This window comes from Rhea americana, unplaced genomic scaffold (genome assembly GCF_003343005.1).
Source record: "Rhea americana isolate MKP2758 unplaced genomic scaffold, rheAme1 scaffold_2, whole genome shotgun sequence".
In the NCBI taxonomy this organism is placed as follows: Eukaryota; Metazoa; Chordata; class Aves; order Rheiformes; family Rheidae; genus Rhea; species Rhea americana.
Genome location: NW_028186149.1, coordinates 1712620 through 1730979, shown reverse-complemented (window position 1 = coordinate 1730979; position 18360 = coordinate 1712620). Strand labels below are relative to the sequence as shown.

The following is an 18360-nucleotide window of genomic DNA, read 5'->3' as shown; positions in this document are numbered from 1 at the left end:
TCTGTAATTTGGATGAGTAAGACGTATCAATATTGCATACCTGAAGGCAAGTAGTACTAGAACACCCTATAGTAGTTATCACTGTGGAAAGTGAAACACAGTAAGGCTTATCAACCTTGGAGACCTGCCCCTTCCCTTCTAATGCTTTTCAGACAACTAAGAAAGAGAAACCTGATGAAAATAGATAATGTAGACCTAACTTGCTGCTTRGCAAGGAAAATGTCTGGAGCTTCATGACCACTACAGAAAAACTGAGGACCAGAATAGCTGAAGAGGTAGACTTTGTGAGCAAACTTAGGTTAGACATGGACAGCATTACCTGCCATAAAGTGCTCAAGTTCCTCAGGACTTAATGCAGTAGCAAGTCTGGATTAGAAACGGAGTCTACATTCTTTTTTTTTCTTTTTATTTATTTTTTTTTAAATCACTGCAATTACTTGTATTATTTAAAACAAACAAGTGAATAGGTAATAGTCAGGATATACCCCCCTCAAAATTTTAAATACCTTACATTACTACAGTTTTTGATTGCGTAGCACATCAATGGCAATAGCAATGAAGTTATTCTTTGAGCAGCTAATATGAAGAAAATTGTTCTTTTTGCTTTTCAGGAGCCCATGAATTTGATTCCGCTTGTTTAAGTTATTTGTGTTGCGTGACTATTTAATACCACAATACCGATCACAAAATCAACATCAAAGAGTCAAAAGCAAACAAATAAAATCTGGCACTACTTTTATTTTTTACAAATGCCAGATAAATTGAGTAAAAAATGAAAGGTTATGTAGCAATGTTCAGAGAGCCATTTAAACCTTTCTATGCTTACTGCCACTTCCATTGAGCCTAGGCCATACAACACAGACTACCTATGCAGTGGTCGAAAGCCTGCTCTCATCTAAACTAACTCACTCCATTAGGTTTCACATTCTTTCATGAAAAACATTGCTCACYCTCATGTTGAGTCTTAGAGGGAAAAAAAAAAAAAGCGCATCACTAATCAGCCACACAGCAAAAATAACAACCTCCATACCTCTTAAAGCATGGCTGGGCTAGCAGCTCCCTTTATTACAGTACTAGCTGGAGCAGGGGCTCTTTTACCAGTGAATACTAGATCCTGCCTCTTTAATATTCAGAATTGGTAGTGAATACTGCCAACCCATAATCATAGCTTGTTTTCAGCAATCAGCTGAAGTTACATGTCAGATCTGTGCACAAAAATGTCTTCAACAAGATTGGAGCTTAATTTTGTCTAGCCAGAAGGAAAATTGTTAGGACAGCAATGAGCAAAGCTAAATTTTGTTAAGCTATCAGGAAGTTTACTCACGCTGAAAAACATTCTCTGCCATAAATGAGGATTAAGATATATAAGGAATAAGTAAGTGAGAAATACCTACRGGCAAGAGACTGGGAATGCTGGAACACAAGCAGCACAGAGGAGAAAAAGTAAAACAGTAAAACAAAATTGCTCCAACAGAAAACACACTGTGTATTAATCCTCAGTGGAAGGAGACTTCAATTTCATTGTACTTTCAATGTACAAAACATATAAGCCAGTAAAATAATAACCTACTGGAATAGTTTTTATTAGTGTGATTATCAGTACTTATTTTGCTAAGACCAAAATCAACACTTCCTCAAACTCTTTCCCAGCTGTTTATCTTTCAGAAGCAGTACTGCAGTACATCAATTTAGCAATTTATGAGCATACCTGCATCTGCTCTGGTTGTTCACCACATCAATTTTCTGAAACAAAATCATCTCCTCGTTTCCATTAATTGGTCATTACAACATGTTGATCCCAGCAGTCCATCATTTGTTATAATTCTGTCAATTAAATAAAACGAACCTGATGATCTCTGCTAATGKGACACCACATCCCCTGTATTTGTTGTTACCTAAAATCTTCCTTTGCTGTTTTAGAATTGCTTTATAAAATGTCTTTGTTTGTTCTTTCAATGAAACCTTCACATTSAGCGTGTTTTACTGTCTGGTTAATTACACCATAATTCTAATTTGGTACCTCCATCTTCCTAAACTGCACTTGATCTTGAACTTAGAAAATGATACTGATCCTAATTATAAAAAGCTTATAAGCAAAGGAGTCAATGTTTCAAAATCATACAAACCCATAAGGGGAGGTGAATTTTGCAAGTGCTCACTAAAAGCAAATACAGTGTCACTACCAATTAAGATCTTCATTCTTTCATAAGACGCAACTTTGATCTAGGAATATAAATATTTCACTTAAATTTTAATATCCAGGCACGCCTATTGTCTTCATGTTGGAAGGAAAGCTCTATAGGAACCGTCTTARCTCAGAAGTTTAAGGTTGAACAAGCTACCAGCTCAAACATTTTTAGAATATTTTTAGAAATAATTCTTGTGTTAGACTTCCATGCCTACCTGGGTGGATAAATACGAAGGTTAAAATGACTTCAGCTTCCTTCCATCATCCAAAAAGTAATGAAAGAAATCAATGCTATTTCATTGCAGATTTAACACGTTATATCTGATAAGACTTAGCATTAGCAAGTTGAAAATAAAAAGACCAGCAGAAGCTTCTTCAGTCTCTTGGGAAGCAGTAAATGTCTTTTAGACGTGCTTCAAAGGACAACATATCTATATTGAGGAGCTAAGAAAATACAAATTCAAAAGATATTTTGTCAGAATTTTTGTTTTCTCACTAAATGCAGMCACATTTTTACATCCAGATTATGCTATTCAAAACATATTAATAACAACATATTTGCCATATCTCTATGTTAGCCAGTTTCTCCATTTTTATTAATTACATCTTTTGTCAGAACACTTTAACTGGTTATTGGCAYATTCCTTTACTCTGAAGTCTATCAAACAGATTTCTCCAATGRTCACTGAGCACATGAAGCAAAAAACATGTATTAGTTTGTTTCTGTGAGTGTAACCAATGGGCTGGAAAGCTTACTTCAGTACAGTTTCAGACCTTAATTAGCAGCCTTCCTTACTAATATTAATAATAACATGTATTAGCAGGATACTGTAAATAAAAAACTGAAATGTTCACTAACAATATTTTAGATATCTACAGTTTTTGAAACTGCCTTTGGATAAAACTTGCCCTTTATCCTTATCCGTAACAGTTATATAGTATTTTGTCATCCAGCTCTTCACACCTGGAGCTGAAACTCCAGCRCACATTGCACCGTCCTTGATGGTAGATCCCAACACAGGCTAAGTGAGCTCCTGCATCTGAAGTGCAGACTGTTCAGTGATGGTTGGTGGTGTTCACCCAGAGCCCTCCCAAGGCCCTTCCACCTCTGCCACTGCTGAGCCACGAGCTGCTCACTCTCCCTGTACCAGCTCCTAGCTATCGTACACAGAGTGACTGCAGTTACCTCACACCATGGCTGAACTTGGGGGAAGGAAAAAAGATGTCTTTCCCTGTACCCAAAGTAAAAAGTAGTTAGAGAGAAATGGAGCAGTTTTAAAGCTACACCATCCCTTACAATTTCTTTGTAAGTACAGATTTGATGGGGTAAGCTAAACCACATGAAACACTGCTACCAAGGAATGAGTTTGTGTTGGCTCATGTTCTCCTGCAAAATTTTTTCCCTTTGATAAAACAGCCGCCACAGTAAGAGCTTTTACCTGACACTAAGAACTCAACTCACTGCTCCTTGCAATGTAAAAATCTACACTATGAATTTTTCAAACCCCTGTCCCTCTTGAACAAATTAACTTTGTGGGCACTCGTATCCAAACAAATGAATATGATATTCAAGAAAGCACATCACTATGCCAGCACTGCATCCTTCCACAGGTTCACCATTTGATGTTTTAAACAAATTCTAAGGAATGGGCACCTTATCATGTGGAATATTATGAAGAAATTTCAGMACCAACACAAAACAAATTTATAACCACACCTGTATCACTGAAAGGAATATGTTTTTCTCCAAATTGTTTATCCTTAAGAAAAATGTTAAGAGGCTACTTATTATGACAGTTCCTTGAATAATGTGTTTTTCCATAGTATTTTAAATCTCTCCACAATTCTAAAAGTCTATCTGGTTCTTCAGAACCAAATGATTGCCACATTACTATTAACTGCACATTAGCAGACAAATTACAGCTAAAATTTTAACATTGAAGAACAAGAAAGTAGACTCCTTGGCCCATATAAATGCTGGTGGAAGTTGTGCAGAAAAGCCTTATCACTTGTTTTAAATCTAAAATATGTTTCAAATTATGTTACTTAAAAGTACTAAAATTTACAACAAATTAATTTTAAGTCACCCTAAGTATACCCTACTTGTGCTTGTTTTGTGCCCATTTTTTTCCTCAGTAGCATGCTGCAGTTACAGGCTTCCATGCTTAAAATAAAACAAGCTGGAAAAAATTGAAAAAGAATGCAAATCAAAAGCTAAATGTTTACAGAAAAAAATATTATACTGGAAACCAGTGATGCAGAAATGTTTATTTTTCTGGAAAAATACCACATAGAAATGTCACTATCACACCAAAACTTCAACTGCTTGCACCAACACTTAAATGTGGTTGCAATAATCAGAACACTTGAAACAAAATTAATTTGTCTGCAATCGTCTTGTCAAGAGATGTTCGAAAATGCTCATAATAATAGCAGGTAAGAATTTATACCAAAAGAAGGAATACTAACCTTCTACTTTTTTGGCCAAAAAACTAGTTATTCATCCATTTCTTTCAAGGTTTTAATTACCATTAGTTACACAATATGCTGGAAAGTATTTTCTTAGCACACCCCAAAACCGTAGTGTACACTCTGCAGGAGAATCAGAAGTCTTTCACATAAACAACATAACTCCACAGACCAGCCATGATATAACTGCCACTTGATAAGGGCTGACCAGAGAGAGATTCCTGTATTCCCCTAAAGACAGTTAAGCCCTATATAGCGGAGCCTCTGCTGATACAGCTATGACAAGAGAATTACCTCCTCCCCAAACCTCACTCCACCTCCAGCATGGATAGCTTGACAAAGGACAATTTTTAAGAAAAAGATATTTAATGCTGGCATAGCTACACTGTCCTCCTGAGCATAAGATAAACAAGATAGAAGTCCCCTTTTGCTGGCATAGCTGCATCCACACCAGTAGTTTTGATTGCAGCATCAGTGATAGACTATGAATTTTTCATTTCCTGACCCAACAAAATACTCAGCTATCCCAGGGACCCTCGGTTGTATAGAGCTAGTCTCACGAAAGGATACCTAGAGCAGATGATGGAGTACAAGAAGGAAAACAGATTAGGCACAGCTGCTACCTCCTCCTCCTTCTCTAACACTGACAGATGGAAAAATGCCAGACTTCTGCCTATCTCTTCTTATATGCCGCAGGAAGTAAATGTCTAAAAAGTCATCAAATATTAAAGCACATTCTATTGCACTTCATTGGCCTGGTGCTGCTAACTTACTCCATGGATAGAGAAATGAAGGGTCAACTGTCACATATCTCCTGCCTTTCTCAGTGCCTGTGATTTGAAGCTCAGTATGTTTCAGCTGAAACCTGCATACAATGTAGTCCAACGCTATTTCCATGACTTCTTAACTCTGACCAGGATGTAAAGAAGCCCCAAGGGACAATGTTACTGATGCAGCAATACACAACCTTGTTTATTATTTCCATGTAGCGAAATAAGAGAAAGGAGTAAGAAAGTTACAGATATGAGAAGGGAACCCAGAAAAAAATACAATGCTGTCTCTGACCTATTACCATTACTCTTTCCCTCTCAAATACATAATATTACAATAATACATGGTCTCTTAATTAAGATATTGCTCAAATGTAGTAAGGTATGCTTTTTACCTTAAATACACGTATGGTGGAAATTTCATTACAGCTTTAGACCAGTAATGAGAAAAATACCACACAGGTAGAAGAGTAGTTACCATATAAAGTGTCTTGGAATACTATGACAATAAGATTGAAGTAAGTCACTAGAAATAAAACACTCTGTATCTACACTATATTCTACCCACCAGGTGGGGGAGGCTTWGGAACAGACTGATAGACAAGACAGGAATTCAAGTGATGGGAGTAACATGAATATGAACCTCTGCAAAGTCACCATTTGACTGATTTTTAAAACAATTTCTTTCTTACAAACAAACAAACAAAAAATAGGTGATAGTAGCCTCTAATATGATTMTTCCTGCATTCAGAACAGCCGAAACCAGTCCCAAGACTTTCTACCAGAAGGTAAACCTAGTGAAAAGGTTTAGAAGAGGGAACTGCACAGCTGCAAAGGAAGTTAATTTCAGAGATGACAACAACATCATCTGAGGTGAATCTACCATTCCCAAACTATTCTCCTTGATTTAAGACACCAGGGAAAACAATATAAATCTTTTCAAGGGAAGCTTGGAACTTATCCCACCATTTAGTTTACAAAATGCATTTGCTTTATAAAGCTTCTTTACAGTACCCCACTGGTAGATCACAACAAAATATTTTCTTTATATATGCAGTGTTTCTGGACCATAAAAACAGGCTTTCATTTTAATCTCCTTAACACACTGTAGGAAAGGGTTTCTAATTTCACAGCACTGAGATAAGACAAATAATTCATATAACATATTAGCACAACATCCATGGTGAAAGCATTTAGTCAGAGCTCATTGAAAACAATGGGGTGCTGCAGGAAACCTGTGAGAGGCAACTCTTTGAGACCCCATCATGCACTGAAATACATTTTGTCACACTGCACAGTAAAGGCAAGATCACAGAATATTAAAATACGAATTCTCCAGAGGCAATAAGGCAATAAAATCCTCTCCCACTCTCATCAAAAGGTGCTGTAGCTTCCTTACTAATCCAGCCCTTTTCGAAGTTTTTTTCAGATCATTCTCCAAATCAGTCCTTTCCTTCGTGCTCTTTCCTTACACTTCTTACTTAAGCAGCTTGTCTTTCTCTTACCATTCATTACCCAAAATTACCTTGCTCCCCTTTGGCTTCATTTACTTCCTTTCTGGGTTGGTTATTACATTTCTGCTGCTGTCTTTTCAGAGCTGAGTTTGCTTCCAATGTGCATTCTGCCATGTGCAGAGCACGKTAGAGAAAAGCAACACAAAAAAGTATTTTCAATATATTGACACAAGCCCCCACCTAATCACTTGGGATCATTTACTCCCAAATCCCTAAAGATACACTGATTTGAACCTCTGCTGTGGAAAAGATGAGAAACGCTATGCCTAAGAAATTCCAAGGAGTTGTGACAAGCCATTTCTACAGTCTCTAAACTGGGCAGAAAACAACAGGAAGGTGAACTGTGAAACCTCTTTCAGCTGTCTGGGCCCACGGCTGGAACAGAAAAGCCCACTGCCAGGGCAAAATTCAGCCTGCTATATGGAAGGTGGTGACTACCAATCACCCTGGCTGCCGAMTGCTGACCCTGGCTTCCTCCAGAGTCTCTCTGTCCCCATCACCTTTGAGGTGAACATCTTACAACAGGCTGTTCTTTGGAGAACAGAAACCAAATATTTTGGTTTGACAGAACTGCTTGTCCCAYTTCTAAGAGAAGCAAGCAAGAACGCTATGGAAAGTTTCTGACTACCTAGAATTTTGGAAGGATTTTCTTTTTTTCTTCCTCCCCTCCCCCTTTTAAAAAGCTTGATCTAGCCTTGTTCTCTCATATACCCTTGGACATTACACTACTATTCACACTACAATATCTCTGGGAAGCCATTGACACAGGTATGGTTCTCAATAGGGTGTTAAAGTCAACAACATGAACAACTGCAACTGCTCATAAACAGGTGCCAGGCATCTTTAAAAAAAGCTGAAAGTGTGCACTACACGTTGAACAAAAAGGGGAGAGAATTCCATCATCACGGGCAAACTCTGCTGAATGGAGCCTAACTAGAGGAAACAAGCGGACAATTAGCTGAGGTCCAGAGATACAGATAACAGTAACGCAGGTTGCCTCAATAGTCAGGTTCTAGATTYTCTGCAGCTGAACCTCAGCTTAGTTCCTGTAATTCATTCTTCTGTTCCTCCCTTTTCTTCTCTCCTTGAGAAAGCAGAAACAACTATTTGTTTGTTATAGGAAGAACAAAAAGAGTTTCACCAATTACAAAAGAAATAGACAAAATTTTTTAGTAATCTTAGCAAACATATTCCAAATATAATGATCAGTAAGTGCAACCAGGTTCTGTACCCTGCCTCACAAGAAAAATCTCACTCATCTCCTGACAACTGTTCATAACAGAGGACATGCATTCTCCTCCAGCAATTGATCCACAGCTAGAATCACAGAATCAGTAAGTTGGAAGGGACCTCTGGAGATCATGCAGTCCAACCTCCCTGCTCAACAGAGTCACCTAGAGCATGGTAGACAGGGTTGCATCCAGGCAGGCCTTGAAGATCTCCAGAGAAGGAGACTCCACAACCTCTCTGGGCAACTGGTTCCAGTGCTCCATCACTCTCACAGGGAAGAAATTCCCCCTCACCTTCAGGCAGAACTTCCAGTGCTTCAGTTTCTGCCCATGGCCTCTTGTCCTGTCACATGGGGCAACTGAAAAGAGTTTGTCCCCGTCCCCCTGACAGCCTCCCTTCAGGTACTTGTACACATTGATCAGATCCCCCCTCAGTCTTCTCTTCCCCGGGCTGAACAGGCCCAGCTCTCGCAGCCGTTCCTTGTAGGGTAGATGCTCCAGCCCTCTGATCATTTATGATGAGTTATGATCCTGGAAAGCAAAAGGCAATTCATTTCTTTTCCAAAGTCACATTAATTGGTATTAAAGCTCCATATTTTTCTCAAATAACTTTGCAGCGCAATTTTTGATTACTAGTAGTCTTACCTTGATCCTTAGTACACACATACCTAGTTCTAGGCATGTAAATAGTGACACTGACATCAACAGAAGTATTCCTGATACTTAAAAYTAAGCACATAATAAATAATTATATAGTTATATACACACAATTGTGTATATATAATTATATATACACAATATATAATTATAGAAACTGTCCCAGGATCAAGTCTACTACCAGAAGTGCAGAACACTTCGAATAGCCAAGAGTAGCTTTCATGTTGCTAATGTATGACTGACCTTAATCTGATCTTTTGCAGATCCATGTTCATGGAAATAGGATTAATGCAGTTTTTATAAGTACACCTGACTTTAACAGAAAATAGTATACCACTACAAATATCAAGAGAGTTGAAACATAATAAAATCTTTAAAAATGACTTACTTGTTGTTTCTGAAACACTCTCATAGTATAAAGATGGAGTATCTTATGACTGGTCACTGACACAGTTTAAAATGCTTGGAGATTGAAACTGCAGTATCACTATGTTTCTTTACATACACTATTCTTCCAAGCACCAGCCCTGGTAAAGAGCTGCTCCTCAGTTTTTGCTAACAGACTTACTTTTATGTGTACTGTGTCAGAAATGCTATGATTCAACATCATATGCTAATAATTCAAAGTATATTGCATTAGATGTTTTAAAGAGTTCTTGATAATAACTGAGGCGGAAAAGGATCCTTCACAACTTCTGTAATCGCAATACAAATGACTAACTGACTAACAAACTTCTCCTGAATATCACACAAATAAAGTTTGATGCAGAGAGAGAAGAGGTTTTTGATATGCCCCAATTTCCTTTGAGAATGGTTTTATTTTATTTTATTTTTTAATATACACAGGATTTAGGAGATATTTTACAYTGATAGTTTTTGACTTCAAGTAAAGTATTACCAAAAGCTGTAATTTAGCTTGTCTTATCAAATTTTGAGACTTCTTTCAAAGGAATAGTTAAAGCTTTACCTTTCTACCCTTACTTACAGTAGTACTTGGCAAGGCAGCATAGCTCTCTATCTCTGATTTACATTTGTCATAGAATTTGGCAAAGTCATTTATCAGTTCATAAGTTCATAAAAAGGCATTTTTCCCACCTCTACCTTTGGAGTCAATCTATGAGGGGAAATATTACTTAAAAATATTCTCACATTTCTATTACAGGGAGAAAATAAAACCTATAATCTGTATTTCACAAGCCTTGGCCTTGGTTTTATCCTTGACTATATCTCACAGACCTTGCATCAGTGCCAAAACAGTCAAGCCAAGCTCTGCTAATACATAATTTAAGTCTTCCCCACAGTGCCTACAGTTCTGCCTGTCTGTGTACTTCCGAAATGTATGGCATATACTTCTACGTAACTATGGAGAAAAATTCCTCTCTCATATGCAAGGAGTTGGCAACGCTTTTGGATGCATACATGATGGCTCTTATACCAAACGGTCTATCTCTGGTTTTTGATTTTTCATTTTGTATTCTTGCAGCCATATTTTCAAAGCTAGCTGTATCCTTCTCGGCCCTATCTTCACCATTCTTCACACAAACTGTCTCTTTTGACAAGCATGCTATCAAAGAATTCTCACCCGAGTAATAAAAAAAGGTGTGTGGGGGCTCTGTTCAAAACCCTTTTAGGAGTCTGGTATCCCACTTCATTTCCGTCGCTGCTCTACATTAAGACTTTCAACTAAACTAAAGTGCACAAACATATTGTCAATTAACGCTGTAAATATCCCACTGTCGGCACAAAACGAAACATTTAGAAAGAACAGCAGCAACACAGTTTTTCACTCCTTGATCACTATACCTGCCTCATTAATCTCATGTACCCATATAAAGTAAATGCATAGTACAACTACAAACTAAAATCAATAAAACCTTTAAAAAGGTTTAATTTAATTCTACAAGGGAGGTTATCATAATCCAGCTCTGCTTTCTCACATTCTGCTAGCAATTTCTCTCAGCTCTGCTTCAGCCACTAACTTTGTTCTCCATCTCACTATCAATCATGCTGCTCTAATGCCAGCTCAAATGCTGTTTGTAACTGCACAAGCAATTTCTCAGAAGTTGCCAGCTTCATAGTGTGTTCCTTTAGAAGTGCATGGAAATTATTAGATTAAATTACGATGAAAGACTCAGCAGTTGGTCATGATTACTGGAACATTTATGTACTCAGTTGATCGTGAATTTTAACTCTGTTCCTTTACATCCTCACCATTCCTCACCAATCTTCTGCTTATAGTTTGTTTTGCTAGACTATATGGGAAGTAAAATTGAAGGAACCATAGATCTTCCCCATACTACCCAATGACCTTCAAAAGAAAAGAGGGTGCCTCCCCACTCAAAATTGTCTATTGGCTTAATGTCAACAGTTCTCTGCATGTTGTTCTCTGTCTCTCAGCCTCTAAGATAGTTTTGAACCTCCATTAATAAAGGTGTGCTTTACCTAAGGCAGTGCAACACTATTTTTAAAAAGCAATCGTACAGCAATCTGTTTTACAAAGCAAGACCTAGTTCTTCCCTCAGCTTTGTAGGRATTCACATGCCAGCATGGGACCAAACAATAAATATACGCAGAAATACCTGAAGAAAACRTGGATATTACCAGAACTGGTGACAATAATGGGCTAAATGGTAGGCCCTGTGATTATCTCACTGCTGAGGGTATCTTTTTGTGGAAGATATTTCAAATCAATTTCTTGACCATACACAGCCACAGAAAAAAAAATCTACAGTAATTTTCTTCTGGAATAGAGCTGTTGACCCAATTCCAATTCAGATAATTATATTATATGTACCTAAAATCCCTCTGAGTGTTTCAATCAGGTATGGTATTCTTCACTTTCTGTTCTGATCTGTTTAGCATGGCTGAGCACCATTAAACAGCTGTCAGATTCCACACTAGAAGTGGCTGGATTTCAGTAATAAGCAAAATGGTTCCTGATAGTGCTTAAAACACCTGGGGATCCTTCCAATTGAATGGTGCAATGAGGCTAAACCACAGGATTAAACCACTGTAAAATAAGCCCCACAATTTCTTCATAATAGTACACACCCTAATACCTTTAGTCTCTGAAAACTTCAGTTGTTGCTGAGAACGAAACATGCCTAGATGAGACTTCAGATAAGAGTATGAAAAATAATTTGCAATTTTCACATTGAAGAGATTATACAATTAACTCTTCCTGAGATACAGACAAGCTATTCTTGCATATTTATCAGCACATAATATCTACGACAGATATGTTGAGGTGCTAAACCATGAGTCAGAGAACAGAGCTCAGTATGTTAGTTCAGCTATCACAAAATACAGTACCAGCCTGTTCTTCATATTCTGTCCGAGGAGATTTTATAGCTAACATTTAAAGAAGTGAAAGAACGGATCATGAATGCATTTACATAGAAGTGAGATGGAGCTTTCTAATCATCAGAACAGTAAAGTYGTAAAAAAGCTTTCTGCCAGAACAGTGGGGCCAAAGAGAGCTCACAAGTTTTGAGATGAAGTTTGATCAGCTAATGACATGAAATATGTAACATGGATCTAGGAACTGTAAGAGATTTGGAATCAGTGCTCTGGAGGGACTTCCTCTATTTATCTGTAAGAATCTGTGCAGATGAAGAAGCATGCATTTTCTGACAGTTGTGGATTTTTTTAACTTAAAAATAACAACTCTGTAAAACACATTTCCAGAAGTTAATATCAAACCTACAACTGCTGAAACATATGATACTAGAAAAAAGAATGAGCAGAAGAGAAAACAAGATGGCAGAAATCTGCATATGATGTGTGGTAGCAGTACTTCCACATGTCTGCAAGTTTCTCAAATCTTACCTCTATGAACTTTCACTTCAACCAAAACTACAGAAATTCAGCAAACTACAGAACCTTTCCAGGAAGCTGGAGTCCACATGTACCACGGCCAACAAAAAAAAAAAAAAAAAAAAAAAAAAACAGTCCTACTAGAGAAGAAGCAGTGTCATTGATTCCTTCCCAACATCCTTTCCCAAAGAACAGAACACAGAGTGAAAGAGCTGAATCCACAGGAAGTCCTTGATGGCTCTGATGCCTATATACTGAAGGGTCTGGATAGACAGACAGCTGTGGAGGTGACACAACTGCTTTGCAACACAGAAGTGGAGGGCCCTACACTAAGTATATTATTTCATTCTGACAGCTCCCTGTAAACTATCTGGGTCCAGTGTCCTTCCTTATCCTCCTGTGTGACCAGCCACTGCTGCCTCCTTTTGCTTTTCTTATTCAGAAGCAAGAAAACACATAGACTGTAAACAATCCTTAACCTATAGAGCATCGAGTCTTACACTGAGGTATACTCCAAATTTTTAGGCCTGCTACCTACAAATGTATGACACTGAAAGCTCTCTTTTCAAAAATATTTCAGGAAAGAATGGATCAGCTGTTGAAGAATTAATTTTAAGGTTAATTTAGATAGTAATTTACAGCTACTTTTTTTTTYCCCCTGGGATAGCTCTCAGATTAATTGATCTCCACTGAGATCAATTGAGTCCCTCTAGATTTTCCCCAGTGCACATCTCCGTAGCTTAGAAAACAAATACTAGAAAAATCAGACAACCTCCCAAAGCTGAAATTGCCCTTTCCATTTAAAAGCAGTTCAATACCCAAAACTGAAATTGTCACACAGCCTGTTCATCTCCATTACAAAACATGTTCTTTATTTAGTAAAATTACAGCATTTGGTTGAATGATAACAGTATTTACATACTGGTTTATGAGCTCCTGAGATGTTTCTCAAGCAAATAAAGTAAGAGACTACGTTGCGGTTTATTGGAATAAGAGAACTGCACTGTTCCTAAGAGAACATAGTGCTGCTATTATTGCTCCGAAGCTACAAGCATTTTAAACAGTGTTGCCCCTTAAAGGATTCATAGCACATATCATTTACCAAAATAGGACTAAATCAGTGGTGCGTGCAGAATAGCCCTCGATGATAACAAAGGAAATCCAAAAAATCTACAGAAAATATGCAAATTTGCAAAATTCAGAGACTCATCCTGAGAACAACACACCGAAATTTTGTAGCACAACTATGCTTTAACGAATAGACTAAATCCAGGAACAGAAAAAATTTAGCAATAGAGGATTAAAATAAAAAGAACAGAACAAATCTACTGATGTCACTACCAATGATGTCGCATTCCTACTTATGGGGTATCACACAAATTAAAACAAGACACAAAAAGGAACCTCTACCCCAAAGTCTATCAGCAGAAAAAGGATTAGGTTGAATGACAAGATACTAAATTCCCCAAAACGGTTCTGGAAAACAGCAAATACTGTCAATTCAATAGCAAGAAAATGAGTACTTAAACAGCTGCAGCTTTCTATTATTAAATGCCAGACATTATAGAAATATTTAAACACAGCATCCTCCAACAATGTGAATGCTGCCTTTAAAATATTTTTGGTGAGACATTCTCTCTTGACTGATATGCCACTGAGACCAAGGGTTCAGTTCTCCCAAGCAGAGAGTATTTTTTATCAGATGAAAAAGCTTTTATATATTTCACTTTTCATAAGACAACAGTTCTCTATTAAAAGCTAGTTTATTCAATTTTGATTATTTTTAAGGGGGAGTAGTAAAACGTGCAGTCTTACACTGTAGCACGTAGAAAACTCCATGGATGTCAAAACCTGCAAAGGGAAATGAGCGGCACTTAGAGGTCTCAGTCTGGGGCCAGAAGCAGTCACTGAAGCACAAGTCTTGTTATGGAACTTGCAGGGATTGAGATTTAACCTGCCAGATATTGATAGCTCTTGGGGAAACCTTAACAATCAGTGTTGGCAGTAATAATATCCTTATTTGGAAAAAGCRGGCTTTTCTACCTGTTTCCTGCTTTTCCTGTGTGTAGTATCATTTTTCTAATGATCAGTTTCCATACARGACTGCAGATAATTTTCCAAACCATGCAGGCATACGTGCACGCTCCCCTATACTAAAAAGATCAGGTAACAATTCTCAGTTTGAAAAGTGCTTTTGGTAACTCCTAAGTTGTGTTTTAAGCTAAGTGTTATTATACACAGTGACACAAATAGCATAACTTCAGCAAATAAAAATCACAATATTTAAGCATCCAAACATATATGTGTATCAAGGAATACGGTATTTTGAAATGCTACTGTTAGACTAACAAAAGCTTCCTTTAAGAATTTAATCCATGGCAAACTTTCCCCACACTTTTCCTTCATCGGCAGCCCTTTTTTCCAATTTTGTTTTTTTCACCTCCTAGTTAAACTGCTTGTTATAAATTCTGAAATATCTACCAAAGCAGTTTTACAGCAGTTGTAGCTATGAAAGTAAAAGATACAAAGCTAGTAACACTTCAGGTGTTTTAAGAAGTTTACTGAGTCAAGCAATAAGGATTTTTTACAGATATGTGTCTGTATGGATACGTATATCTAAGTATCTATATACCTATATGACTCCTCCATACAGATGGCACGAGAATCCAGATATGCCAGGTTAGAACATATTGCAGAATCAAAACCCCAAGAGCTCCATTCTTGAGCTCAATACATACTTGAACATATGAGCTTACAAGGTACCTGTTCTAAAAATAAATTCACCTGTATTCATATCCGTACTAGTCACACATTAAGGTCATGCTGCTGCCATAAGAAATCCAGTATCATTTGAAAAAGCAAGAACTCAAATTCAATTTCAATAACTCAAGAAAAAAAAAAAGCTACAAGTTACAGGGGTTCAGTTGCACGTAAGATCTCCATCAAAGTCCCACTTTCAAGGAGGTTAAAATATTAATATTGCGATGTATTTCCTGCACAGTTATGTATCTTCAGATTTTAAATATTAGAAAGGCATAATCATCTAGTGTGTAGATCAATTTATTTCCAATACTCTAATTTATGCAACATTAGCACAGAACGCCAGCTCCAATTCTCTTACTGTTTGCGCTCTAGGAGTAGGCTTGTATTTTCTGCCAACTCCATTACATCATCTGAAAAACCCAAACATTTCCCTTTTTCAAATCACTGCCACTCTCCCTTTCTTTCTCCTCTCTCTCTTCCCAGTCCCTCAAAAAGCCACACACAAGTTATTGCTCTATTAATGAGCTCTATTTCACTTTAAAGACTGCAGACACACCATGTCCGAGGGCGTTCGCTGTTGTGTTGCACACGGATGCCTCCATCACTGACCTTCGCTTTTTCATTCAGACTGTTACGTAACCCGGTGCTCGCTTGCGCGCAGGGAGGGCGAGTCTCCGGGAGTGTGCGTGTGCGTGTGCGTGTGCGAGTGCGTGTGCGAGTGCTCACCCCCCCGGATCTAGCGCCGGGGGAGGAGGGACATATGGGTCAGCAGGTCAGCAGTACCAAAGCCTAAACAATTGGGGATCACGCAGAACACACCCCAACCACCAGCTCTGCTTGGGCTGCCCCCCTCGCCCCGTTTTGGGGATTCACACCGCAACGACAGCCGAGCGTTACATAATTGATCGCATCCGAAGTTGCCCCGGAGGCGGCCGGCGCGGCTGCCTGCTCCGCCGGCTCCCCCGGCCCCGCCGGGCACCGGCCGCGGCACCGGGGCGCCTCGGGTAACGCCGGCCAGCTACGGCCGCTCCGAAAGCGGCCAGAAAACTCCCCAGCAAATTAAGGAAATTTCTCCAGTGTTTCTGATTAACCTTGTTACATAACCGGCTTGCATTCCAAATCCACTCTCCCTAGCTCTAAATATATTCTCTGTGCAGCCAAAAGCTCTCCGCACACAAGCCCGTGGCCACCCGGCCTCCTCCGGCCGAGCCCGCTGCTCCCCGCCTCAGCACCCGCCTAACTGCGCGCTCCCTCTTCCCAAATCGCCTCTAATTAGATGTTTCGGCGTGTGTCATCTCGATGGCTTTTACTGTACGCGGATTCCCTGAGTGGGAAGCTGCCTGGGAAGGGGGGGGGGTGTGGCCAAAAGGGGAAAAATACTGTAAAACACAAGCCAACACATGATCAGCCATATTCCGACCTACAACCAAAAATCCGTCCGTCCGTCCGTCCGTCCGTCCGAGGAAAGACGTTCTCCCGCCCCGGCGGCGGCCAGGCATCGCCGCGGCAGCCCCGGCGGCGGCCGCCGAGAGGCTGCTGCTCCCACCTGGCACGGACTTTTCTCTGCCTGTCACTTCTTTAAACAGCTCCGTGTGTTCTCGTATAGCTTTATTTAATTATTTTTTACCCATCGCCAAGTGGTTTTGCCGAGCGAAGCCTCCCGGCGCGCTCCCCCTCTTGCAGGAGCAACGCTTCATACATTATTTACAACTAATTAAAGCGGCAGCTTCCGCCCGCCCGCGCGGCTCGCAGCGCCCGCCGGCCCTGCCGCGCCTGCCCCGCGGCCGCGGCGCGCAGCCCGGCGCGGCCGCCGCTGCGCGCCGCAGCCCGCTCGCGCTCCGCTTAACTTGCCCTGCGGCGCTCAGGGCTGACCCGCGCGAGGAAACTCGCCGCGCGAGTCACGGGAGCGCTTAGCGGCAGCAGAGGGGTCGGCGGTCTGCGATGTTTAATTCCGGGGGGCGGGAGCGAAGGGGAATCCAGGAGAGCACAGAGACCCTTCGCAAAGTTGGGCRCCTTCAAGAAACAACAGCAGCTACAAGATCATCAGCTCCGCGACGAAATGTTTTTTTTTAATGCACTTAAATTAAGTAAGGAAGAATAGCATGCAAAAGAGCGAGTAAGTCATCCACAAACCGCAAATCTCCTGTTTAATCACAGCTCCCCCACTCACAACAAGCCACCGCACACCAGTTGAGAAACTGTCAAAACGAGACAGACGAAAGGGGGGAAAGGGAGGAGAAGAAGGACACTGCAGCTTTAAAAGTTTGTTCCCTTGAATCTCAATACTCTTGCTGTTGCTTTATATATTTATGAAATTATGTAATTTCAGGGGCACAGTACCCATCCGGACACCRCAGGCAATAAACGAGAGATACTGGGAACCACCAAACACCGCTCAATATTTTCATTGCATTTGTCCCTCCTCCTGCAGCAATTAAAAGAAGGTATAAAAGTTTGCAAGGTTTTGCAGGGGGTAGAAGCGTGGCTTGTTTGTGCGCACGGCTTTAAAAAGCAAAGGAATACACCAGGGGATTAAATCGCTGCATTTCCCCCTTCTCTCTTACCCCCCTCTTCCTATTCCCACCCACCCCCCGAACCCACTCCCCCGGCCCCCYCCCCCTTCGCCAAGTCTCCCTACCTCTGCTGCTGCTGCTGGAGTAGCTCTGCCTGCGGACGGGGGCCGGCGCATCGCTTTTCCGGGCAGGCTCCAGGTTCACCGGGGTGTCCCTGGCGCCGGCGGCCGCCTCGGAGACGCTGCTGCCCGGCTCACTGGCTGCTGGATCGGGGGCTGCCGGAGCGGACTCCATGTTTTTCCCAATGTAGATCGCTTGGAGATGGCGAGCTCCTACACTCCCTCTATCTTCTGTTTCCAGTGCAACTCTATGGTAGAAAAGCAGAAGGGAGAGAGTGAGCGTGATCCAGATGGGATGTGAGCTTGCCTGCCTGTGACCACA

General features: G+C 40.2%; 1 protein-coding gene across 2 annotated transcripts in view; it reads right to left on the bottom strand.

Annotated features, from left to right (window-relative positions):
* RORA (RAR related orphan receptor A) overlaps window positions 1-18273 on the bottom strand; it is a 384486-nt gene extending 366213 nt beyond the window's left edge. The window contains exon 1 of one of the 2 annotated variants that reach the window (XM_085303285.1): window positions 18045-18273. In XM_085303285.1, the coding sequence (XP_085159411.1) occupies window positions 18045-18213 (169 nt within the window). In that variant the 5' untranslated portion in view covers window positions 18214-18273. The remainder of the gene's footprint in view (window positions 1-18044) is intronic. The other variant, XM_085303284.1, reaches the window with a different exon arrangement.
* Window positions 18274-18360: the final 87 nt, after the last annotated feature.